This window comes from Caenorhabditis briggsae, assembly GCF_000004555.2.
Source record: "Caenorhabditis briggsae complete genome, chrII, whole genome shotgun sequence".
NCBI lineage: Eukaryota > Metazoa > Nematoda > Chromadorea > Rhabditida > Rhabditidae > Caenorhabditis > Caenorhabditis briggsae.
In genome coordinates, this window is record NC_013486.2 from 11,423,025 (window position 1) to 11,448,956 (window position 25,932).

The 25,932-nt window shown below is 38.1% G+C and overlaps 5 protein-coding genes across 5 annotated transcripts in view; 3 read left to right on the plus strand and 2 right to left on the minus strand.

Annotated features, from left to right (window-relative positions):
- Positions 1-1,534: 1,534 nt before the first annotated feature.
- Positions 1,535-1,954, plus strand: CBG20800 (the record flags this gene model as incomplete). The annotated part of the gene is made up of 1 exon (XM_002631569.1): positions 1,535-1,954. One exon carries the CDS (start codon positions 1,535-1,537, stop codon positions 1,952-1,954), a length of 420 nt encoding a protein of 139 aa, XP_002631615.1.
- Positions 1,955-3,046: 1,092 nt separating this feature from the next.
- CBG20801 lies at positions 3,047-5,928 on the plus strand (the record flags this gene model as incomplete). Its single annotated transcript, XM_002631570.1, has 7 exons — positions 3,047-3,084; positions 3,141-3,296; positions 3,558-3,653; positions 3,702-4,193; positions 4,240-4,384; positions 4,431-4,562; positions 4,612-5,928. 7 exons carry the CDS (start codon positions 3,047-3,049, stop codon positions 5,926-5,928), a joined length of 2,376 nt encoding a protein of 791 aa, XP_002631616.1.
- An 825-nt stretch (positions 5,929-6,753) lies between these two features.
- On the minus strand, positions 6,754-8,304 carry CBG20802 (the record flags this gene model as incomplete). The annotated part of the gene is made up of 6 exons (XM_002631571.2): positions 6,754-6,859; positions 6,912-7,174; positions 7,220-7,303; positions 7,351-7,599; positions 7,762-7,868; positions 8,136-8,304. The coding sequence occupies 6 exons, from the start codon at positions 8,302-8,304 to the stop codon at positions 6,754-6,756; spliced, it is 978 nt and encodes a 325-aa protein (XP_002631617.2).
- Positions 8,305-12,296: 3,992 nt separating this feature from the next.
- Positions 12,297-25,932, minus strand: part of CBG20803 — a gene marked incomplete at both ends in the record, with an annotated part of 24,289 nt that continues 10,653 nt past the window's right edge. Inside the window, 7 exons of the mRNA XM_002631572.1 lie at positions 12,297-12,396; positions 12,444-12,557; positions 13,308-13,401; positions 13,454-13,578; positions 13,764-13,910; positions 14,115-14,695; positions 15,137-15,235. Coding sequence (XP_002631618.1) covers positions 12,297-12,396; positions 12,444-12,557; positions 13,308-13,401; positions 13,454-13,578; positions 13,764-13,910; positions 14,115-14,695; positions 15,137-15,235 — 1,260 coding nt within the window. The remainder of the gene's footprint in view (positions 12,397-12,443; positions 12,558-13,307; positions 13,402-13,453; positions 13,579-13,763; positions 13,911-14,114; positions 14,696-15,136; positions 15,236-25,932) is intronic.
- The window catches only part of CBG20804, a gene marked incomplete at both ends in the record, with an annotated part of 3,375 nt that continues 2,136 nt past the window's right edge, over positions 24,694-25,932 (plus strand). The window contains one exon of the mRNA XM_045242711.1: positions 24,694-24,777. Within this exon, the coding sequence (XP_045097134.1) occupies positions 24,694-24,777 (84 nt within the window). The remainder of the gene's footprint in view (positions 24,778-25,932) is intronic.

Consider the following 25,932-nt stretch of genomic DNA (forward strand, 5'->3'; position numbering starts at 1 on the left):
GGATTCTGCCAGCTGCCTCTCGGAAATGTCTCATTCCGACGCCTTGAACCGATTCGTCATTTTGTAGAACTCTGGCTTGAAGGGCGAGAAGAGAGGACTCGTGAATCAAAGCAGCAAGATCAGCACCTCTAAAAATGTTTAGATGAAAAAAAGAGTGGATATGTATAAAATTCACGTGAATCCAGAAAGTTCTGGAAGCTGAGCGATTTCCTGGAAGTCGATATCGTCAGCTAACAATGGTCGAGTTCCATTCTTGGTACTCTTTCTCAAAATATCCACACGATCTTCAACAGATGGGAAATCAACAAAGAGAATCTTGTCAAGACGTCCAGGACGGAGAATCGCAGCGTCGACGATATCTGGCCTATTAGTGGCTCCAATCAAGAAAACCTTTTGTCTCCCTTCTACTCCATCCATCTCTGTCAACATTCCCAAGTAGGGTTGGCAGCGGGGCGGGGATTCGCGTCCGCCCCGCCTGTTGAAAAAGAACTTTGTTGAATGAAGCAGTAACCGAAATTTTCAAATTTTGTTACGATTCAGGATACCCAATTAGGCTACCCTGAAAGTTTCAAGTCAATTGGTCCATTCAGTTACGCGTAATTACGCAAAGTATGCCGCCTCCCGGGGCGATGGCGCATCCCCGCCCCGCGCGCTTGGGGCGGGGATCGCCCCATTTCGCCCCCAAGCCAACCCTAGCAGGGACACATGTATTCTTAAAAACTATCGTTTCTTCTAGAAACTCTCCATTCGAAGTTGTTATTCTAGCACAAAAAAGAATCGCAGCTGTGGAAGATGAAAGCTTGCGACTACCGTAACCTAAACTACCGTAACCTAAGCAGCGGTTTTTCGAGATATAAACGGGCAATTTTTAGCCCTTTTAAAGTTTTTCAGCTATTTTCAAAGATTGCTTTTCGATTTTTCCGTTTTTTTGTCTGAAATTTGATGCAACATTGCTTAGATTACTGTAGGTTACTGTAGAAAACAAATTTCCTTTTGTTTTTTTTGTGCAAACACAATCACGTCAAAATGCATATAAAAAAAGCTCTTGCGAAAAAAATAAAAGAATACACAATTTTTTACAGTAATCCAAACAACGTTCCATCAAATTTCAGACAAGAAATTCGAAAGTAGCGAATAAACCTAAAAAGTCTAAAAATTTTACGAAAAATCGAAGAAAATAAATCCAGAACCTTGCATGACTTGTAGGTTACTGTAGTTTTCGTTGTGGGGCCTTCTGCGACGACTGCCGGCGCTCTTCTACACCTTCGATTTTTGTACACGAATATTAGAAAATTGTTTCCCAGGAAATGATTACCCCTAATATAGTAGATCCAAATCCGAAACAATAGCTTACGGTCCCAATTGTCATCTCAACCTCAATTTACAGCTCATCCAGGTGAAGGAGAATGACAAATAGATCAAGGGGCGGAGCAAATTTTCTGTATATAAATAGCTCCAGATTCCTCAATCCTTACCAGTTCTCGCTCGAACAACTCTTTCTTCTTGTATCATTTTATCCATTTATTCTGAAAGAATGTCTTCTGTTACTGCTTCTGCTTACACCTTCAAATACTTCCCACGATATGGAAAATTGACAAAGGAGATGAAAATGGAATTGGATGAACATTCACGTCAAATGGCAAGGCTTATGATTCATGTCCAAGGACTTAATCAATCCAAGAAACAATTGAAGAAGGATCAACAGAGAGAGGATACCGACGCCGATTGTATGGCTCAGCCAGAGTCTACGAATTCTAGCCCAGTAACTTCTGAAGCCTCGTCGACGTCTCCAGAATTAGAAATCCTGAATCACTTCTACCAGGAGGACCAATCCGAAGAATTTCAACAGATGTCAATGAACTACACGCCAGCCAACTACACAGTCTACTTCCAGCCGATTCAATACAATGCCGAAGGATTCGAACAAGATGGATGCACTTATTTTCATTATTAATTAAATACGTTGGTTTTAATTTTTTAAACATATTTCATTACTTAATTGTTAATAATGGTTTATCAAATAATAAATAATTGATAAAATAACCGGATTTTTTTTGAAGAAAAATCAAAGATTTGAACTCTATGCGACCCATATACAGAAGAAAACCCAATTTCACAATTCTAACTATAAATTCAAAGGGTTTATGGAGTGGACCTGAAATACTGTCTAGCCGTTATCTGGAAATAGGATCATAATGAAAACCCAGAAAATCAGGAAGTTTCAGAACAGAAGGAAATACGATTTACATACCGTGTTATTACGAACTGTCCAGTTGGAGCTCAATTATCTCGGCTCCTAAAAGAGATATCAGAAATGTGTTAACTGACAAACCACTCCTGATATTATAATAAACATTTTGCTAATGGAGCACTTTTTAATATCTTTGACGGGAACCGAGATATATGAGCTCAAAGTTGAAAGTTAGGGGTATACCATGGTAAGTGTCTACTAGACACTGTCAAGCCCCTACAAAAGCACTTCAGAATGTTTCAAATGTTTTGAAATTTTTTGAAAACACTAAACAAGACTAGCGTTTCATTTTTGTAGTAGACAATTTTTTTTGAAAACGTTGGGCCTAGAGAGATATAAAATTGTGAAAATCGAATTTGGAAAATTGAAAATTGCGATTTTTAATTTTTAGACCTTCCTAGGGTTTTCAGATATTTTCGAAGATTATTAATTAATTTTTCCGGTTTTTTTAAATGTAATAGAGAAGGATTACTGAACGTTGTTCTTTGAATGTTGTAAATTATCTGTCAAATAGACATGAATCAATGTCAAAATTAGTTTTGATCTACATTTTATATATTTTTGACTAGGAATTCGAAAACATCAGGCGCTCAACTCAAATCACATTTGGTTTTAGTTTCCGAATTCAGTCCTTTCTCTTTTTTCTTATTTTTCAAACTGATAATCAATCAGTTAGCAACACAAAGGGACCCAATAACGGTATGACTTTATTATGGATTTCAGATTTTGAAATTTGAAATTTCAGACTTCTGTAATAATTCAAAAAGTTGATGCTCATTCAATCGGTCAATACAAATGTTCAATGTGTCCCAAAAGGTTTACCATTGTAAACGGTGAGTTTTAAAAACTACAGTAGATTGTACGATTTCCAATAATTATATATTTTCAGGTCTAAAACATCACGGAGTGTTCATGCAAAACTGAGACCATTCAAATGTGAGATTTGCTCGATGGATTTCCAGTACAGATCATGTCTCCGTGAGCACCAAACGATTCACACAGATTCATGGTCCCATACATGTCCAGTTTGTGAAAAGTCTTTTCGGTGAGTTTCTAATCCTAGCACGTACCATAAAACCTGCAATAGAAGGGCCCCCATACTCTCACGTTCGAGCTCAATTATTTCAATTACTACGGGAGATATCAAAAATGTGACAACTAACAACACTCTTCTGAAATTGTGTTGAACAATTTATCAGTTGAAAATTTTTTGAATCTTCCACAGGAACTGAGATAAATTGGCTCAGAATTAAAAATCAGGGGCCCTTCTATTACAGGTTTTACGGTATTCATCTGGAAATTTCAGTTGGAAGAAGTATCTCCATGTTCATATGCGAATCCACGAAGACTCCAAAACGAATAGACAGACTTTTAAGTGTCCATTTTGTGTGAAGTGTTACAGGTAAACTTCTGATGTGGTCGGACTTCGGATCCTGAAACTTTTTTTCAGCTGGAAGCATATTCTGCGAGCTCATCTGAAAACTCATTTTCCGATCAAAGAAAAATATGAAGAGATATGGAGAAAGTTTAAAAATGGAGAATGGAATAAAAAGGAAGCGAACGCATTTCCAAAGAATGAAACTTCTGATGTCGACGAATTTGATGAAGAGAGTCAGAAAGAAAACGTCTTGTTAAATATTCCGCATGAAACAAAGTCAACACAAAGTCAATCGAGAAGTTCTCGACAACCTCTCAAATCTATTAAAAATGTTGACATTCGAAGGTCCGTCAGGCTTGGCTTAAAGAATATTGAAGTTCTAGTTGGCGAGGATAATCCACAAGAAGATGTAGTTTTTGCGAAGAAAGAGCCGTCCGAAAAATTGCGTTTCGAATGTGATATCTGCTCAAAAACGTTTGGACGCAAAGACAGTTTAAGGAGACATAAAATGATACATGATGGATTGGTACGGGTTCAGTGTCCGTATTGTGTGAGCTCGTATAAGTTGGTTTATTGAATAGATAGTTCAAAAAGTTAGTTTGTTTTGTAGCTGGATAAGAAGCCTTTGGAAGCACATGGAAAGTCACTTTGATTCAAAAACCAATTTCGACGATGCCTGGAAACGATACATGACAGGGGAAAAATTAGTGAAACCTGATCGGTCGGATAGATCGGTTCGATACAATTTCGAAAAAGTAAGTTTGGAAAATCCCAATATGATGTTCTAGTGTTTGATTACAGAACAAGTCGAGTTCTCCTGAAGTCTATCTTGATGTTCAAAAACCGATTAGAAAGAGATCCATCAATGAAATCCACGAGACCGTGCCAACTCCTGCTAAGAAGGCTAGGAAGGATATCCCAGAACCAAAAGTGGTTAGTACGGAAATTAGAGATTCAAAAAATTGTATCCAAAACCTTGCAGGCTTCTGGACCAGTTTGCTGTGATCACCAAGATCTCCAATTTCTAACATCTAACGGATTCTGCTCAGGAGATAGATCCTGTCGAATTGCTGCTGGTGCCAAATTCATGTGTGCAAAATCCAAATCGCTAACTTACGATATATTTTGCATGAAGTGTTTCGCCAACAAGTTTCCTGATCACCTCAACAAAAAGAATTTTAAAGAGACGACGAATGTCAATAAGAAATCGGAAGACGTCATAAATTGTATGAATTGTGGAGACGCGTGGCACAGAATATGTGCGTTGCATCTGAAGAAAGATCAGTTTTTATGCGTCAAGTGTGGAGGAGGAGCTTCGGTGCGGAAGACGGTAGATATGGAAAAGGAGTACTGTAGATCTTCGAAATATATGTCACAAAAAGCGAATCAGTTTTTGGAAAAGGAGATTGGAGAGGATGGCGCAAGGAGAAATCCCATTAGCGTAGTCACGTTTACATCGGATAAAAATGTGGCGACGAGAGAAATGGCACCGGATCTCTATACTGGAGATTTTCGAGAGAAATACACTGGAACGATTCAATTCAGGACAAGATCCATTTACGTATTCCAGAAGATTGATGACGTGGATGTCTTATTCTTTGTGATGCACACTCAGGAGTACAAGAAACACGCTGATGAGTTGTCATGGTTCACAATAGATTATCTGGATACGGTTCCATTCTTTCAACCATCCCATCTCAAAGGGTTTATGGCTGGAGAACTGATTCTTATTTATGCTGAATACATGAAATCGATTGGATTCCAGAAAGGGTATCTTTGGGCAAATCCACCGAAATCTGGAGACGATTTCATATTCAATATTCACCCACAGGATCAGAAATATCTGAATAGGACGAGACTGGAAAAATGGTATCGGAAAGTGTTCCAGAAGGGAAAAGAAGACGGGATTCTCAATGGATTTCATGCTTTTAAAGAGGAATTCAAAAATAGGAAATTCCAGAAACCAACAGATCTTCCATTTTTTCACAACTCCTTATGGTCCAGAACAATGAAAGATATCAATTTGCAACTGGCTGAAACCCGCCAATTGAATCATCCAAGCTTTATGAGAGAATTAGAATTTGAGTTCAAGGATCATTTGACTGACAATTTCTTTCTGGATCTCGCGAATCATGATGAAACCTCTCCAACTTCAGATGACGTCAGAACAAAGCCACACAAAATATTAGGAGATCGAGAAGCATTTTTGATACACTGTGCCAAAAAGAACTGGGAGTTTTCGAGTCTCCGACGTGCCAAATTTGCATCCGTAGCTATAATTAACGGTTTAATTAAATGATAACTTATGTGTAGAGTACTGTTCAATTACTTATTTCTTTTTATTTTTGATTTTAATACTATTTCAGGTTATTAATTGTTTTTTGTTTGATTATTAACTTTATCCTAGAACAAGTTTTATATCTAATGAATGACTGAAAGAACCTTCGAAGTATGCTCCAATGCAGTGGTAGACTTTCGTTATATTCGAAATTTTTTTCGAAAATCACGCACCCCGGTTTCCTGCAAAAAATAGAGCGGTCTAATTTTCTCAACATGGTTTTTTCTAGGCCACCGTAGTTGATGGTTCAGAATTGGTCTAACAAGCACCTGGTGCGTTTTCTAGGCTATGTAAACAGGATGGCCTAACTTTTGCAATTTTATTTTTCTAGGTTACCAACTTTAAGGGCCTAGCAATGGCTTGATATTCATCTAGCGGGTTTCCTAGGTCATTTCGCGGCCAAACTTTCTCAAATTGAGTTTTCTAGGCCACCGTGGTAAATTGTCCAGAAATGGTCTAACACGCACCTGATGAGTTTTTAGACCATTTTACTATAGTGGCCTAACTTTTGCAAGTGGAGTTTTCTGGGCCACCAACTACCATGGCCTAGTAATAGCCTGATATTTATCTGGTGGATTTGCTAGGCTATTTCTACATGGTGGCCTAACTTTTGCAAGTTGAGTTTTCTAGTCCACCAACTTTTACGGGTCGAACTATTCGAAATTAGCCGTTTTCGAAAAATTTCTTTTGAAAAACACATACTGCTCCGGAATACAGTAATTCAATGGAAAACTGTGTTTATTAGAGTTCAAATAAAAATGCTATAATTTTTGGGAAACTGAGAAATCAATGAGCCTGCTTTCCATTTCCATTCCTGGCGATATGACGCTTCTTCCAATTGCTCGTCTCTGTCGAATACTTTGAGGTCACATCATCCCAATCTGGCCAGTATCTGAAAATGCCAAAATTCAAAATTCAAAAGTTTTTCAGAATCTTCTCGCTACCTATTCTTAATTCTCTCAACGTATTCTTGCAAGTTCTTACATTCGCCCACGATCAAATCTCGATGCTCACTTGTATACGGAGCATAGTAAATTTGACACAGATTGGCGAAAAGACAAGCGTCCACTTTTGTGGGTTTGAATCCATGGAAATAGTGCTTGTTTCCCAAATATTTGCTGATTGATTTCAGATCGTCGCTTCCGATTTTGATGATGTCATCGCGGTTGTGAAATCCGATGTCGGAGCCGGAAATTCTTTTGAGCAACTGAAAATAAAATTCTTACTAATTTTGAAGAACACGAAGGAATACCGTAGATGCATAGAATCTAGAGTTGATCATTTTGAGAATTGACGAGAAGAGCCCAAATACTTTTGGATCGAAGAGATCAAGCATCTGAAAATCGCTTTTAAACTGTACAAGTTGAATTCTAATTCTATAACCTTTTCAGTATTTTCCATTCTGTAGAACCATGCCGAAATTGACATTGACTTTTCAATCATAGCCTCGAAAGCTCGGGAAACTGCTTTTTGTTCAACTGAGAGATGATCATCAAGTGATGGATGCTGCGGTTTGATGGCTTCATCGACATCTCGAAGAATGAAACTAGAATCGTAGTATTCTTTTCCATTTAGTTCAACGAATGGAAGTGTTCCTTCTTGTGTTCGGAGTGTGATGGGGCATTTTGGGATCTGAAAGAAATTATTATTTCTACTTTTCAACTTTCCTAGAAATTTTTGTAACTCAAAAAGTATTTCTGTTCGAATGATTCTTTACAGGTTACTCTTTGTTCTTCTATTTATTCTTTCTCTCTTTCATCAACAAGTTCAAACATATTGTAAAGAGCAACCAACCTCATAGTTGATATCTGCCATTCTCAGCCATGTTTCCACTTTCATACAGAACGTCGAGAGATTTGGAAGTACTCGAGTACGAGGAAATTGGTATAAATAGACGACATCTGGAAAATAACAAAAGTTTGGAAACAAAGAGAAGATTATTACAAACACTCTAATAGAACACCATCCCTAGCTTTGAATTTTGAGACAATTTATTTCGGTTCCAATAAAAGATATCGAAAAGAAGCCAACTAACAAAATATTTTTGAAATTATGATGAACATTTTATCAGTTGACTACTTTTGCGTACCTTTTAAAGGAAATGAGATATATGAACTCAAAGTAAACGGCCTGGAAGGTGTTTTAAATGTTTACGGTAATTAGAATACCTGGTTTCCAGTTTTCTGTAACCGGCGAATTTCGTTTCTGGGTTGAGAGGAATTTAAATGGAATGTAGACGGCCAGGGCGACACCACCAGCAACTGCAGCCTTACCCCAATTGGGTAGCGATTCTACCCATTTTGTGATTTCTTCTGTGAAATTTGTGTCGTCTGGCATAACTGGAATTTTATTAAAAATAGTAAAGGTGAGAGAAGTCGTTAGTTCGATTTCAAGATTGGAAGAGCAAGACAGGGAGAGATCATTGAGATTATTTGTTCTGAAAAATCAGTTCAAAGGTGTCTGCATGCTCTTAAAATTTCAGCTTTCAATATTCAAAACTTCAAATATTACGATGAACATTTTATCTTTTTGCATATATTTTTCAGAAAATGAGATATTAGGTTGTCCGGAAAGTAATCGATATTTTTGAACATATTTTCGGAAGAAGTTTATTCATTCGGAAAATCTTTTCAGTAATTAATATATTTTCCATTATGGTCCATCACACCCTGCCAACGTTTTGGTAGATGCTCAACGTCTCTTGCCTAGAACGCGGGTGGCTGTTGCTCGAAGAAGGCATCCATATAAGATTTGAGGTCCGATCTTCTATCGAAGTTCTTGCCATGTTAACTATTCTGAAGCGAGCTCAGTAAATGAAATTCTGTTAGAGCGAGGTCTGGACTATTTCACCAAATGATCAACATCTCCCTTTTTTCACGAATTTCCCTTTTGTGATTGATTTCTGGAGTTTGGCAAACCTTGACCTACTGGCGCTTTCTGTTTTCTTCAACCTACAGACACCCTTTATAGTTTTCTGACACAAGATAATGAATCCCATCGAATGTTCGTTTACAAGTGAACAAAGACCAACTCCTGTCACAACTAGTTTTAATCTGGGAATCACTGAAATGGTGTGGCACCAGTTGAACATATTTTTCTCAGTGTCCGGACTTCAACAATGATGAACTGTTATCATAGTAGGTAGACCGAGAGTAGAAGACACTTCACGAACAGTGAGTCTCGGCTCAGCTTCCAGCCCTTTCTGGATATGGGCATCGAAACTTGAAAATGGGTTGGTTCGCCTTCAAGTGAATAATTGCCGTTCCAAAGGCGATTGAGCCGAAGTTGCAATACAGTATACTAAAGTGACTTGCCACCAACTACGGAGCTTATCTTTCGATGAGCGGCGACAACGGATTCTTCTTGGAGAAACCCGAAAAAAAAGACAGCCTCAAACATCATAAGTTTTGATGGTGAGGCTCTCGGCCATGGACTGAGATTTTTTGAAACAAACTGACAATTTTCATTGGGCATGAGTTGACGATTGTCAAAACAAAAAAAAAGAAAACGAAAATCGATCGGCAAGAATGAATAAAAAAAATTTGTGCTCAAAAAATATCGATTACTTTCCGGACAACCTAATATATGAGCTCAATGTTGAAGGTTTCGGTAGCCTTCTATTAGAGCGTTTACGGTACGTCAATTCACCTAATAATCCTAAAAAGCTTATTTCATATCTCAAATCCTAAAACATTGTTGATATAATAGTGATAAGATAAAGGTCACACTTGAATGACAGTGAGTGTTTGCGGAACAAATGGAGTAAATATACTTGTAGACAGACGGATAAAATGACAGAAGGATAGAAATTCTCATGGCGCACTGAGAACCAAAAACAATAAGATTTATTTTATTGTTTCGAAGTTCGGAGACACAGGAAAAAATTCATGGATTCTTCTTTCTTCTTCTCACACTTTCAAGACCTCAAAGTTCGAAAAAAGATTTCGAAACAAAAAATAAAATGTAGCCAATTTAGGTGACTGTGGATAGGAAAAAGAGGAAATAAACAAGAAATGACCTTGTTTCTTGTTTTCTTCTTCGTTTTTTTGGTTCCAAATTAGACAAAGAAAACTTTTTGGGACTACTGTAACTTGAAGGATTTTTGAAGTTTAAATTGCGATTTCAGGACACATAGGTTCAAAAGAAAATTTGAAAATTTACATGAAATATTTCTTTAAAAAATGATGCAAAAACCGACGAAGCAACTTTGTGTCATAAGAAAAAGGTCTCAATGGAAAGCAAAAGATACTTGAGTAAAGCTGTTATTTTAGACTTGGAGCAGCTCCCGAAAAACAAAAAAAAACAGAGCCTAGACCCCACCCAAACAACAAAATAAAAAGATGAGTGAGAAAAAAAAGAAAGAGAAGAAAAACGAAGAAGAGATAGTAGAGAAATAGACAAACATCGGCGGTTTCTTTTCTCTGTCGTCTCTCTCTTTTCTAGATGAATGAGAATAGAAAGAAGAAGAAGAGGGAGGATAGGAAAGAATTCATCAAAATTTAAAACAAATTCGATTTTCATTAGGGTGTTTGGAGGTGCTAAAGTCGCGATTCTCCTGGCATCCAGAAGTACTACAGCAAGAAACAAAGAAAATGGGAAGAGTAAGGGGGTAAAGAAATGAATAATGAAAGAAAAGTTGTTATATGATTCAGAGAATGAGAGAGTAAGATTCAGAAAGAACATTGAAAGTGAAAATTTAGCAAAAAAGGTGGCGAATAGGGACGAGGATTTGAATTTCCAGACGATTTACGACCCCAGCCGGGAATTCAACCTCCTGCCTTCCGCTTATTCGTTTGAGTTTTGCATATTCGTTTGAGTTTTCTGAATCTTCTAGAATTCCCTAGAATCTCTCTCACTTCCTAAATTTCTCTAGATTTTAGTAGATTTTTTTAGAAATATTTTTCACTTCTGGATTCTTGGCTCTCACCTAGAGCCCCGACGGCTATGGCATACTCTAATTCCTAGTGAATTTCAGTATGTCAAAGGTTTAGCTGTGTTCTAGCGTGTCATGAAGGTCAGAATGGGAATTTTGAATTCTTTTAGTATCTCCTAGAATCTCCTAGAATCTTCTAGAACCCACTAGAATCTCTCTCACTTCCTAAATTTCTCTAGATTTTAGTAGATTTTTTGAGAAATCATTTTTCACTTCTGGATTCTTGACTCTCACCTAGAGCCCCGACGGCTATGGCATACTCTAATTCCTAGTGAATTTCAGTATGTCAAAGGTTTAGCTGTGTTCTAGCGTGTCATGAAGGTCAGAATGGGAATTTTGAATTCTTTTAGAATCTCCTAGAATCTCCTAGAATCTTCTAGAACCCACTAGAATCTCTCTCACTTCCTAAATTTCTCTAGATTTTAGTAGATTTTTTGAGAAATCATTTTTCACTTCTGGATTCTTGACTCTCACCTAGAGCCCCGACGGCTATGGCATACTCTAATTCCTAGTGAATTTCAGTATGTCAAAGGTTTAGCTGTGTTCTAGCGTGTCATGAAGGTCAGAATGGGAATTTTGAATTCTTTTAGAATCTCCTAGAATCTCCTAGAATCTTCTAGAACCCACTAGAATCTCTCTCACTTCCTAAATTTCTCTAGATTTTAGTAGATTTTTTGAGAAATCATTTTTCACTTCTGGATTCTTGACTCTCACCTAGAGCCCCGACGGCTATGGCATACTCTAATTCCTAGTGAATTTCAGTATGTCAAAGGTTTAGCTGTGTTCTAGCGTGTCATGAAGGTCAGAATGGGAATTTTGAATTCTTTTAGAATCTCCTAGTATCTTCCTGAATCTTCTAGAATCGTCCTCACTTCTGTAATTTCCCTAGATTCTTAAAAGATTTTTCAAGAAACTATTTTGCTGAAATCAGGAATTTAACATGTTGTTTGGCTTCTGTTCCAGAGTTTCAGGCGTGATTTCAGAATGAACTTCAAAAAGTGTTCTACCAATTATTGAACTCAATATTGTCCTTATTTTCTTTTTTGTACTGTCCAAAATAAATGGTTTTTAAAGTAGGCCAATTTCAGGACCGTCTTAATTAGCTGGCCCTGGATAGGTTTTTTCTCGAATTGTCTTGAAGTTTTAGAAATTGGTGGGGCTGCTGAAAAAAATACAGTGTTTGACTGTGTTATGTTTATTAAGCCATTCCTTTCAGTGTCATACGTTTTGAAGTATTTGAAATCCTAGAAAAATGAACTGGATTAATCAGTTTATTGTAAAAATTCTGCATTTTTAACATAATAAGAAAATGACACCAATATGGAGATTGAAAAATTGGAAATAAGTTATGAATGTACATATATGATATTCCTTCAATTCAGTTATCAATATCTAATCAATTTCGATACGAGACCATTGTCTGTTGACGGCGTGGCGGTGTTTGAGCGATTGGAGACGTGGTGAGTGAAAATTGTCGTTGGAATTGGCGGTGTTGGCTGGAATAGAAAATTGGGTTTCAGCTGTTATAAGATGAAATATTCACTTCATAGCAGAATGGTCAACGGTGTGACCTCGTTGAAGACGTCGATCTAGTGGATCGTACGCAGGATCGACTCTGCTCCATTCGCGGAACAAATGGTCACTTCGAACGTCCACGCTGAAAAAATTATTCATTGATTCCGGAGTTTATGATTTTAAGTTTTCCGGAGTGTAAATAGAGGAGTCATTGGCGGTGACTAAATGAAAAAGTGATGAGTGAACAATGAAATCAGAGATATTGTCAGAAAAAAGATTGCAGGTGTGTCTGCTGGTTTTGTGGTTTTTTATGTGTTCCCAATAAAATTTTATAGTAACTATGAAAAAAGTGTGATGTGGTTTTAGATGAAAATTGTAAATAAAGGTTTGTCTGTTGGAACTATGTCAAATACCGTAGTACCTGTATTAGAAGGGCCGGCCCTTCTATAGTTCTAAGGCACCTCCGGAGGGCCCTTCCATTACAGGGGTCCTTAAACAAGATCTATTTTTTATGTCATTTAAAAAAAAGTTGCACGAATTTTCGTTCAAAATTCATGAAAATCGGTCAATTTCAAAAAAAATCAGCAAGTTTTTGAGCAAAAGAGAGTATTTCAACAAACTACTGTTTAATTTCGGATTTTCCAGAATATTTCTCACTGAAAACGTACGAAAAAATTTGATTTCAAACGACACTTTTTGAAGGGTCTCCTTCTATTACATTACAGGGGGCCTTTATATTTTTCCAAGTCCCTCTTGGAAGGGCCCTTCTATTAGAGGGACCTTCTATTAAAGGGGCTCTTCTAATACAGGTTTTACGGTAGTCAGATAATGAAACTTATATGTCTCAAACCAGATGGACACATTGAACATCCGAAGAACTAGGTTGTCTCACCTGTAATCTCGATTATTCATTCTCTGCGAGCTACTACACGCTTCATCCGATGAGTTTGCATCCGTCTGATTCAAAAGTGACAATCGACGTCTCTCTGTAAACCACACTACTTTCTATGATGACCTGTTTCTTCGCCTATACTATACCTAATTCACTTCTCATACTGTCGAAACTATTCGAGAATCTTTGATCACTGTCGTCAGTTGAATTGTTTGATTCCATACTAGAAACGGCTGCCGTCGATAAGAATTGACGTTGAAGGAGGATGTTTCTGAAATAAACAATTTCAACAGAGAAAAAAAATTATCATAGTTTCTAGTTGGTGTCATCATCCAAAACGAGTTCATGATCTATTGGGTTGGTAAAAGTTGAAAACCTTGGGAAAATTAATCTAGAAGGATGATAAAATGGCGAAAGGGCAGAAATTGTCATTCCCTAGAAAATATCGTAACCCACAAGTTGTTCTTTTTTCTTTCTTTGGACCATGCTCTGGCCGAATTTTTGCGACTATCATAGCTCCGAGTTTGAGTTTCTTCAAGCGTTAAACGCTTTTTGATATGCGGTAAACTACCGTATACCTCAGAATCAACATGACACGCCTTACTGAAAGTAATCGTTTTCAAGGAATGATACTAGAGTTAGGTTACAAATTCTGAAACTGTTTTCGTCGACATTCCCATGCAAAAACCTGTTGAAGAATAGAGTATTCATCTGGAGCAACGGGTAGGATACGATGAGCCCTGTTCAGACGAGAGGTTTTTGATGTTGTAGTAGTTTTCATGGATTTTCGAATAAAGTTATACTCACTTGAAGACTGATCTCTTTGCTTTGGCAACTTGGCTGGCTTGTCGCTCTACAGTATCCGCTGTTGCCTGACTATCAGTATTCGATTCGAATGAAGTCGACACAGAAGACGGTTCGGATATACCAAGAGCATCCAACTGCTCCAAATGTCCCTTCGCTGCCCACAATGATTGACATGCAGCTGAAACTTCTTCTCTTTGAGCTTCAGCCGCCGCTTGAGAAGATGCAAGGGTATACGATCGATGATCCAACATATGACGACGATCCACTGGATTCGTCTCGAAAGATTTTGCTTGTCTGGGAACTAAGTGACTTCTACGACGCTCCGAGTTATGCGGTGTGGGGGGCAGAGGCTCCTGGATGATTGGAACTTCTAATCGACGAGAACTGGAGACTTGGAGGATGTATGGATCATTGACAGCATCTGGTGCTGTGCTGTGGATAACTGGTTCATAGAATTGATGATATGTATTGGGATCTAAGAGAGGAGGTGGAGACGGTTGCGCTCCGGGGTTCCAGGATCTCGAGTGGGCATGACCTCGTTCATAGATTCGGCGAGGGATTTCGGGAAGAGGAGAGGAGACCTTAAAGAAAAGATAAAAAATAATATATTTTTAAAATCTACATCTTGGTATATACTCTCACAGGAATCAAGATAAATTGAGTTAACATAGAGTCTACAAATTACTGTAAACCCTCTAATAGAAGGTCACCCATGCTGTCAACTTTGAGCCCATATATCGCGGTTCCTGTGAATTATGACAAAAAGTGGTCAACTGACAAAATGTTAATCAAAATATCAAAAATAATTTTTTAATTGACCACTATTTCATAACTTCTACAATAACCGAGATAAATTGGCTCAAAGTACCAAGCTAGGGACGGTGTTCTATTACAGTTTTAACGGTATTTTTGAACCAGAATTCTAGGCCTTTATGAGACGCTGGAAAAATTTAATAAATGTGAAAACCGCAAACTACAAAAGTGGTAACAACTACAAATGGTATAATTTCTCGGTGTCCAACCTGTTTCCGCGGCGGCGGTGCGGCGGCATAGTGTACAGCATTGCTGCGTGCAAAGTGGCTCATACGACGTTGTCGATCATGTTCGAACTGGTGGTGTTGCTGGAAAAAAGGGAAATTGAAGTATACTCATGTAGAGTGGATGTTTTATCAGCAGAGAAAGCGGCGAAGCTTCTTATCACAGAGTTTTCCTAGTGCTTTCCTGAATTTTTATGTCAATGCTATAATTGAAAGCGGTAGATTCTTCATTGGTTACGTCATACGATGACAAGGGCAAAGTTGAACTTTTTCCAGAGGAGGTGACAATGATTTCTTGAACTTGATATAAACTATTTTTCTTGGTTTTTGCAGAATCTCCCACCTACTTTCCCATATTAAACGAGAAAACTGGGGTTGATGTTTCATTCATTTTATGATTTCTGTTTTGATTTTTTTGTTTTTCCCACCCTTATTTTTTGTACTTCAAGCATTCTCTCAAAACTTCGTTCGACATAATAAACTTGTATTGCTTTGAGCATCTTTAGAAAAAAGGATGACGTTGTATCATAAACACAATTACAGTGTCAATATCACATGACCCCATTTTCTCCCCTTCATTCCCGACAGAGAAACGAGACTGTGCCTAGCTCCGTAACACAGCCCTGCTTCGGGGGTCTCCTTTTAAACAGGCCTCATCAATGATACTGATAACACGTGGCCTTATCAGTACTCTCAAATTGTTATAAAAGGCCCACCTATAGTCATCTTTCCCCAAGCGTATAGAGAGAGGAGCTCTCTAGAAGACACTTGGTGAATAATGTCACTGAATAATGAACCGTTTGCTCTTCTCTCAATTATTTCTCTCTGCTCTTTTGCATTCTATTCCTTATCAGCTGGCGTCTCTAAATGCTCTATTACAGTTTATACGCCCATTGTTTTGATGTCCTTGGGACTATATATAACTTGTTGTTGAGGTAAGTTTAGACTTGGTCTTTGTAAATAGAAAGTTATGATGATAAGAGTATGGTTGATTAAGAAAAGGAAGGTGGTGAGCTTTAAGGAGGAAACGAGAAAAAAATAGAAAACTATAATACCTAACTTCGATCAATTCAAGAGTCAATATCCAATATGACTTTTCATTACTTCCTCAAGTCCTATATTAACTCGTGTATTAATTCCTGTTATAACTGTATTTACTATTAACTACTGTAGGTTTATGATTAATAACATGACTTCTCAGAATTAAGGCATCCTTTTGGTCGGAAGGTTTAGCAAACCGACCGACCGCCGACCCAGCCGACCGCCCGTCGACCGAACTCGTGCATTTGAGCGTCCACATGCCAGAGAGTGTTTGCGTACGCAGCATTTAATTTCACGACGCACGACGAATTTTTGATTTTTTGAATCCCAATGTTCTGCGTACGCTAACACTCTCTGGCATTTTGGCGAGCAAATGTACAGCTCGGTCGGCGGTCGCCAATTTTGAGTTTTATTCTCAAATTCCTCTTACACCCTATTTTTTGCAACGGGATTTTCAAATTTCATAACCCATTCATTCCTATTGAATAGCTAAACTCTCCCATATATCACAGTATCCAACTAGTCAATGAACTGTTGACCTAATTTTAATAATACACCCCGCAAATCGTTTTTGAATAGATTTGTGTGGGCTCCACGCAGTGGTGGTGGTGGCACTTGCACATACCGGTCTATTATGTAAAAATATTAAAATATTATTATGTGCCTTATTATTGTGTACCCTCCCGTCCACATACCACTTTATATCATAGCTGATGCATTGTGCTGTGTCAAAGAGTCAAAAGAACAGATAGTTCAGATTTTTTTTTATCTTTCTGAAGAGAAGGAATTCTTCTGAATTCTACACACTTTTATACTCCAATTTGACCCTGACAGTGAGAAAAGAGAAGAGGAATGCAAAAAAAAAAATGTTGCTGATCTTTTGCATGAATGATTAGAGAAGGAGAAGGACAAATGAGATCAAAACAGGAGATTGAGAAAGAATCAGTGTTATCGTTTTTGTAGGCTATTTGGAACTGATCACATCATAGACAATTACGGAATTACGGTTCTCGTATGCGGAAATCATGATGTTTCGAATTGGGTTGGGTAGGTGACGGAGCAACAGATAAAAGTGTGAATTCTGAATGATAAAATGGGAAATTAAATTGTTTAAAAGAGTCTAAAATTGAACATAAACAACAGAATTTTCAGATATATACCTGAAAACCTGTAATAGAAGAGCCCCCGCACTGTCATGTTGGAGCTCAATTATCTCCATTCCTATGCAAGATATAAAAAGGTAATCAACTAACAAAATACTTTTGATATTATGATAAACAATTTATCAGTTGACTACTATTCAGTATCTTCTTTAGAAACCGAGATATGTATGCTCAAAGTTAAGGAGTTTTTCTATTAGAAGCTTTACGGTAAATGTTAAGGAGCCCTCCTATTACAGGTTTTGCGGTATCTGTCTAAATACTTTCGAGTTTTAGGAAGACTTAGCTCTTGACAGAATGAGAAACTTTATTTTTGAAACTTCATTTTCTCTGCCGGTAATTCAGCAAGACTTTCAGCTTTATTTCAGTGCCAGAGCTAGCTGACTCTCTTAAATTATTTTCTAAATCAAAAAAATCTATTTGACCATTCATTCTGACCAATATTACCAATATTACACAAAATGGTTCATAAAGTAATCTTATCAACATCAATCAAACTTTGAAAAACCTTATCCCGCTTACTTTTTCTTTCAAAGTCATACGGTATACCTTATACCGTTTAGCTAGCGGTACCTCCCACACAGGTGAATGCACCACCGGAAATTGAATCTCTAACAATGGAGAGTTTTTCGATCCTCTCGGAAATTGCTTCTGTATCCGTTTTTCATAACATTTTTAGAGCGAAGCACCCCCGCTAAGCCATTCAATTTTGAGTGTCGTCCATACATAAGCTCTCCCAGTTGTATTCACCCGGTCCACTCCACAGCTACCATATCCCCCAGCTAGCGGGGGTAGCAACTACAAACATTTTATCTCATCTTTTGACGTCTTTTCTGTCTTCTTCTGTTTCTGCTCCTATTTCGTTTTCTCTTCAGAGAATCTTCTTCAGTTTACGTTCTACGTCACAGTGTGTTTTTTTTGTATCGCATCTGTTGACTCTAGAGTTCTTCAAAAGATCATTAGAGGTTCTGATATCAGTATAAAAGATGTCAGGTTCTATTGGCACACGAGCACTGTTCGGGATCCTGTCTTTAAGATTTTAGTTTTGATTAGAAGTTGAAAAGAGAATTTGGGGAACGGGGCTCCCATAATTTGAAATTCCGAAAAAATGTGTATACCCAACTTCCGATAAGTCAACTTTGAGCTAATTTATCTCGGTTCTTGTAAAAGTTATAAACATGCGCTCAGTTAAAAAATATTTTTGAAATTATGATAAACATTTTGTTAGTTGACTACTTCTTGATATCTTTTACAGAAAACGAGATATATGGGTTCAAAGTTGACGGTTTGGGGCGTTCTATTAGACAGTTTACGGTAAAGCTTCTGAACCGTTAAAGCAAATCTGATGTTCCAACCATGTCATCAGGATCTGAAAACTAGAATATCCAATAACTCGAAATACCAAACAATTATTTTCCTAACTTCCGAAAAGGTTTGTGCTCGACCAATAAATATAACGTAAATACGTTAATAGAATGCCCACGGACTGTTCACTTTGAGCTAATTTATCTCGATTCCTGTAAAAGATATCAAAAAGTAATCAGCTGTAAAAATATTTTTTAATTGTGATGAACATTTTGTCGGTTGACTATTTTTCAATATCTTTCACAGGAAAGTAGATATAAGGGCTCAAAGTTGGCTAGAGTGTTTACGGTGTTCACCAAAGCTTCTGAACCGTAACACCAAAACTGATGTTTCAACCACGTCATCAAAATCTCAAAACTAGAAAATTTTGACTTTTGTATGTGCCAAAAAAGCAGTCTTTAGAGAGTCGAGTCCTTTCTCCGAAAGCTCATTATAAATGTTCAGTGAGGCGTAATTTTCCATGTTCCAATCCCCTTGCAGACAGAGATGGTGTGTGGGAGATAAACAATGGAAAATGGAGCAGCACACATGTTTCTGGTTTTACAAGAGCTCTCCTGAAGAGTAATGAGTTCAGTTATACCTATCCGAATTACCATGACATAACTCTCATTACACTTTTCTTTCATCCATCCATCCGATCATTTTTACTACACACCCTTGCGGTGCCACCTGTCCGTGCTTCCCTCGGTGCCTCGTCCTCTGAAGGATGAGCACATCTTTTCATCACTTTCTCCTTTCTTCAAGAACACATTCTTCTGGTTTTTTTCGGTCTCCCGTAGTAAAAGAAGAAAAGAAGAAGAGCTGGGACCATTATAAAAGACAAAGAGCTCTTCTTGAGTCTTCCAATGGGACCAAAAACTGGCCACTTTTGCTTCTCCTGCTTTAAACTTTTTTTCTTCCTTCAGTTTATTTTTTTCGTCTTTGAAATGCTCCTTCTTTCATAATCTTGTCCTAAAATCTTTTCTTTTCAAAACTAGTGGTTAATTTTGTAGATTAGAAACAGTAGATACTCATCTCCTCTTCTCGCGGATGACCTAAAATTCGATCACATGTTTTTTCGGGGGTTTACCTCCTCCAAAGATTGGTTTTTGGGGTTAGTTAGTCATGTGTAGATCGGTGGTGGAGGAGGAGAACAGGTATAAAAGTTGGGGGATTCTAAGCAGATAATTGCAATTCTTTACTGCCCCCTCGCTCGTTTTAGGACCAATAATTTCCGATCGTTTCTTCTGTCCCTGGCGTCGTAGTCCTAAAACGTAGTGTCTTAATTAGTCAGTGAATGGATGACGTTTCGTTGTGGAAATGGATTAGAATACGTCGTTTAGAAAATGGGAATTGGTTTCTTTTCTATTCAGAAGAAAGAATGGATTCGGTTGAGGAGCTCAATTACGTCGAAATCAGGTCGTGACCCCGTTTGGAGCACTTTCGGAGCATTAAGGCTTCCATTCGACAGCCGGTCGTGCATTTGGGCATACATTTTCCAGATAGTGTTTGCGTACGCAGCATTATATTTTACAATGCTCGACGGATTTTTTGATTTTGTGAACAGTAAAATGCTACGTACGCAAACACTCGACGCGTAAATGCACGAAATCGGTAGGCACGCCGACCGATCGGTCTGCTCGGCCTGGGTCGGTGTTCTACTAATTACCAATTTTCAAATTATCACAAGTCACATCCGATCTCTTTCACCTCTACCTTTCGGATACATGTTTTTTCTCTTCCAATCACTAATCACATTTATTTGATTAACAACGACGAGACAACATGTGATCATGACCTTCTGGAACTTTTTAGCAACTAGGGTTTTCCGAAATCTTATCACACTTTTTTGTCTCCCCTCTCTCACTCTCTAACCATTCACCTATCTTCCAAAAGTTTCTGAACGAACCGATCACAACAGTCACCACCATCATCATGTTTTAAAGGGCAATCACAACACCTCATTCTTCATTCTCCTCTTCTTCTTTTTCATCGTATACCAAATTAAAATTCGTAACACTCCTATCGGACCGTGGACTACGTTTTGTCTGTCTCTCTCTCTCTCACCAACCTATGAACTATTGCGCAGGGAGAGAATTTCTAATTCATCGGAACGTCATCAGAGACTACGTGTACCTTGGAGGGTCACCAGAGATTGATTTGGGTGCCCCACGGGGTGGCCGAGTGATGCGAAAAGTTCGCCATAGATTGGACAGTCAAAAGAGATCGCAGAGATGGGGGATGAGTGAGAGAGATACCTCTCGTCGAGTCTTCTCAACCGGTTTTCCGACCTCGTCGAGAGGGTATATAAGGCGACTCATTTCCAAAGGCTACAGGAGGACGGGGCGAGACTCTCTGCCTTCCTCTCACCCTTCTTTGGTGTGTGTGGATCGGAAAGAGAGTCTCAGTCTCTTGTGGTAGGCAGTGTAGTTTAGGAAATAGGTGGATGATAATGATGAAAGTATAGGAAGGAGTGTGATCTTTCTCTTTCAACCCCGGCGCCCACACACAGCTGTTTCTTCGGAAAGATGGGAAATGGGATAGATGAAATAGGAGGCAAAAAACGAGGAGGTACACTTGACCTCCTCTCTTCTAATCCAACGGACAAACTTGGTTTTGGCCGTTATTTTGAAATCTAGACACCCGCTCTAGACATTCTAGACTGTAGGATCCATGAAACACAACTAGACAGGAAATATTGAGAGCGAGTTTTGAAGTTCCTCCGCTCCCCACCTGTTTACGGTGTCCTAAGGATCATGACGTATTTCTTTCCGAATTTCTGATCTGTTGAAGTTCTTTTGCAACATCTCAGAGAGATAAGAATCTAAAAATTCAGAAAATTCCGCGATTTCGAAACATTTCGATTTCGAAAGTGCAAGTTTCTCAAGAGGAACATGTGTGACCTTGAATAAATACATAAGATCATCCTATCCCTCTCTTCCGACCTGCCTCACACCATGGGTGCACACCTTCAAAGGTTCACTTGTCCTACCTACGCATTTTCTCAACCTTCTCCTTTTCGTTTCTTGTTTTTTCTTATATTTCCCATATTCTTTCATTTGGGAACCTCTCTGTGAGTTCCTTAAATACAGTTCGTAGTTTCTAGCTTCCCGTTTCCTCTATCCCTTTCTCCTTCTTCTTCTCCCCAAGTTGAAACATCAACACCTTTTCACTGCTCCTGCGTCTCTTCTTCTCATTATGTATTATCCATATCTCTCGTCTATATTTCCGATCATCTGTCTATATTGTGTGTCTGTGTGTCGGGGCAAGAGTGGGAGAGTGTGTAACTATAAATACAAGCAAAATTCAGTTCCAAACGCCGCTAAACCAATGCTGATAGAGAGGAATGGGAAATGAATTCTAGAAGGGATAGGTTCTGCAAAACATAATTTTATTCTGTTTTTCGTTTCAAACTAATACTGTAGCAGAAGACACATAATTGGTGCTGCTGGCTGTCAATAATTAATTGTTGTTGATGACAGCTGGTGCCGACAAAGGAGCCCCAATTTCCTCCCAGATGGTACAGGCGGCCTGCTGGATGATGCGATTTAAAGGGCGCCCTAATTCTGTAGAATTTCAAAAACATAGATTTGTCGATTTGTCAAAAAATCTAGGTGGTGCCACCCTAGTGGTTAATGAGCGTATTTCTGAAAGAACAGGCTGATTGGTCCACGTCAACCTACCCATTGCCGGCTGCCTCCACAATTTGCACAACCTGGCTAAACAGTCGAACACCTTTTTTTTCAAATATTTTCAAATTCCTCTTATCAGTTCCGCATAGCAATGATACTATTCTAAAAAGAACAGGCCGAACACTTTTTCGTAGTAACCCTACAGAGTTTAAACAAACTGTCTCGGTCTGTCCGTCTTTTACCCAACAAGATGTGTCCATCCCTCATTGCAGAAAAAAAAGAACTGGGAGGACGGCGAGAGCCTGTGTCACACCACAAAAGTTGAGCAAATATAACCCTCGGGGGGCCGAAAGTTTTGTATAAGAGGGGGGAGGTGAGGGGCTATTTAAAGCGGACGGAGTGACTGGGAGTGGGAAACTCTTTGGGAAATGATGATGTTTCTGGTTGGAAACAGTGGATGGATGAGCAGTTGTTATACATTTCAAATGACCTTTTTTCTCACTTCTGGTTTTTGCACTTTTCTCTTTTTGCCCTCGCTATTTGATCCTATTCTTATCTTGAGGATAGATCAGATATCTCCTAACGAGATTTTCGGATTTTTCCCTTTTTTCTAATTTCCGGAGAAGCCTAATTAGTGAAAGTGTTGTTTTCAAAACTTCTTGTTCTTTCTAAAAGAACATCTCTATCGCAAATATTCTTTTGAAGAAACATTCTGGTACAAACAAGGTTCCACACCGACAATTACCGTAACCTAAATTTTTTTATTTCTGGGTTGATTTTCTCGATTTTCGATTTTTCGAAATTTCCCCAAAAACCAAACTAAAAATTTTTTCTGTCGAAAAATCGCTAAATTTGTTGGTTACGGTAGTTTTCGTTGTAAAACTTTCGGCCACGGCCACCTGCGTTTCTCTTCCACATCTCCGACGTTTCGTGCCAGTAAAATAGTTTTTTTATTAAATTTACAATATCCCAAATCCTCCACCGAACCACACTCCTTTATTGTGTGCTTTGATTAGTCGATCACTGATTATTACAATTATTTTTTGCTGGTCTTTCCTATAGCGGTGGGAACTACGACCACTATAAAAACGAATGATGACTTTTGAAAATTCGCCGAAAATTGTTTATTGTAGATTTTCAAATGTTTGGGATTGAGCATCTGGAAAGTTGATGCTCTCAAAATTTTCAATAAAAGTGCTCCTCTATAAAATCACCTGTGGGTGGGTTCAGCGGAAATTGCATTTTTGAACTTTTTTCGAAAATTTCAGCTGTTTAATTTTCTTAATTTTCAGTGCTCTTTTCAGCGCATTTTTCAACACTCTTTGATTTTTGTGTGCTTTCAAAAGACCTAAAACTTTTAAAAGTTTTCCTAGTTGAATAGACTTCTCGTGACGTCTTCTACAGTAACCCAACCTAATTAGTTTAAACCATCACACCGCCTAAACCTATCTCCTTCAAGATCTATGTGTTCACCAACAGCGGTATTCTCTGTTTTTGGTAATTTTTCTTTAAATCACGAGGTTCACCACCTCATTCTTGAAAGTTATAGATCACAGGATCTTCGAACTGGTTCTCGTCATTTCGGAACATTTAGTTGAACTACAGTATCCCTTCTCAAGTCCAAATATCAAATGTGTTATTCTTTTTCTAATCTAAGAGACTCAAAATCACAAATTCGGCAAATTGAAGACCATGGTCGTGGTATATAAACTTTTGATTCTCCTGTCCATCAGACTGTTTTTTGATGATGACGCCGAGATTCGGAAACTGATCAAAGAGAACGAAAAAACAAATAATTCAATTCTGACGTGTGTGAAATTCTTCCAAGAAATACCCCCACCCCCCAGACTCTTCCAGGGCTCCGCCGACACATTTCGCACGGTTTATTACATGGAGAATAGAATATAAAGGAAGAATACTCTTCCTTGTTTTCATTTCCCAGAGCTCTCTGTCTTCTTCTTGCTCAACGGAATAAGATGCAAATTAGGTCATAAGCCTCGACTAAGTCGTCTTTCTCTTCTTCTTTTTTTCGGAAGCGCTCGTTGTAAGAAGTTTTTCGGAGTTGTAGTTTTTTCTCCGGATAAACTCGATTTTCTCATCCTCCTTCTCCTCCTTTTTTTCAATGATTCTGCTCTTCTTTTTGCTTCAAAAGTTCTTCTTTTCCTTGAAGACCATAATCTTCTTCTTATTCTTCTTCTTCTGGTCATCAGTTTCTTTCTTGCCAGTTCCGTTTCTTTGCTCCTATCTTCTTTTTTGTTCCATTTTCTTTTTTATCGCAAAGAAAAAAATCCAAAAACTTTTTTTACAGATTCTTCTCTTCATATAATCCAAAAAAATCAAAAAAAAATTTAATATGATCTGAGCAATGCGGACAATGGATCAAGGACAGTTGCAAAAGTTACTAGCAGCCTCTGCGGCTGTGTCGACCACTCCCCAGCAGAATCCAATGGTAAGAGTGTGCCAGTTTGACTTTTGACTCCGTCGATCAGGGGGAAAATAGTTCGGGTTTGAAACTTGTTAGCTCAGCCGGTCTTGCCTTTTTGGCATACCCCATATCCGATCGTTTTTGGTATTTAAAGAGGGAAAATGAATAGGATGAAAAACGTTCAGTTCACTTTTGGCATCGATGTGTGATGTGCATTTTTTGAGATGGATGTTTTGGTCGAAAACGATTTAGTTGGTTTTTATTCGGTCAGAAACTTTTTTGAAGTCATAAATCATGAATATGTTGGAGAGGCACGACCTGGTATTTTGGATTTATAAGTTCGTTTCAATTGGTTTTTATTCCTTGCGGCTCTTTTTTTCAGCCCAGGGGAGTTTGGAATGGCATTTTCCGAATTTTTGAAAATTCCGAGTTTCAAAATTTTGGAATTCCGGAAGATTCCGATTTTTGAAGTTTCGGAAATTCGAAATTTTGAAAATTCCGAGTTTAGAATTTTCAGAGTTTCGAAATTTTGAAAAATTCCAAATTTCGATGTTTGGGAGTTTAAAATTTTGAAATTTCAGAGTATTCCGATTTTTGAAGTTCCGGAATTTCGAAGTTTCCACCTTCCACCTTCCAAATCCACCTCCAAATCCACCCCACCTTCCAAAAAGCTCTAATTCCGAAAGAAATTGAACATATTCCGAACATTTTCGGATTTTTGGAATTTTAGGAATTTTTGGAATCCCGAAAAAACTAATCATAACATCCCAATATTTGGACTCTGCTCAAAAACTATTCTGTGGGACCGGATCCAGTATCTAGGCCACCATAAAAAAGGTCTAGCGAAAAAAAATGTTGTCCCTATCTAGAAAAGATGCCACACTTTCTGGGTCGCACTTTTTTATACAGTAACCCTTTTTGTAGCTTTTTCTTACAAAAAAAAAGAAATTTGAACCCTTGAGGTTGATCATGTAACTGATGTACCCTACTCTTCTTCTTGACACACATTTCCTCTAATGTTTCATTTTGTAGTTTTGTGATCATCTGTTTGTATTTAATTTTACCGAAAAATGAGTCAACTTGTCAACACTATAACAAATCTGTTGACCCATAATGGGGAAAAGTTTTTCACACACAAAATGCACCTCCTTCTATATTTTTGACCAATCATATGCTTTT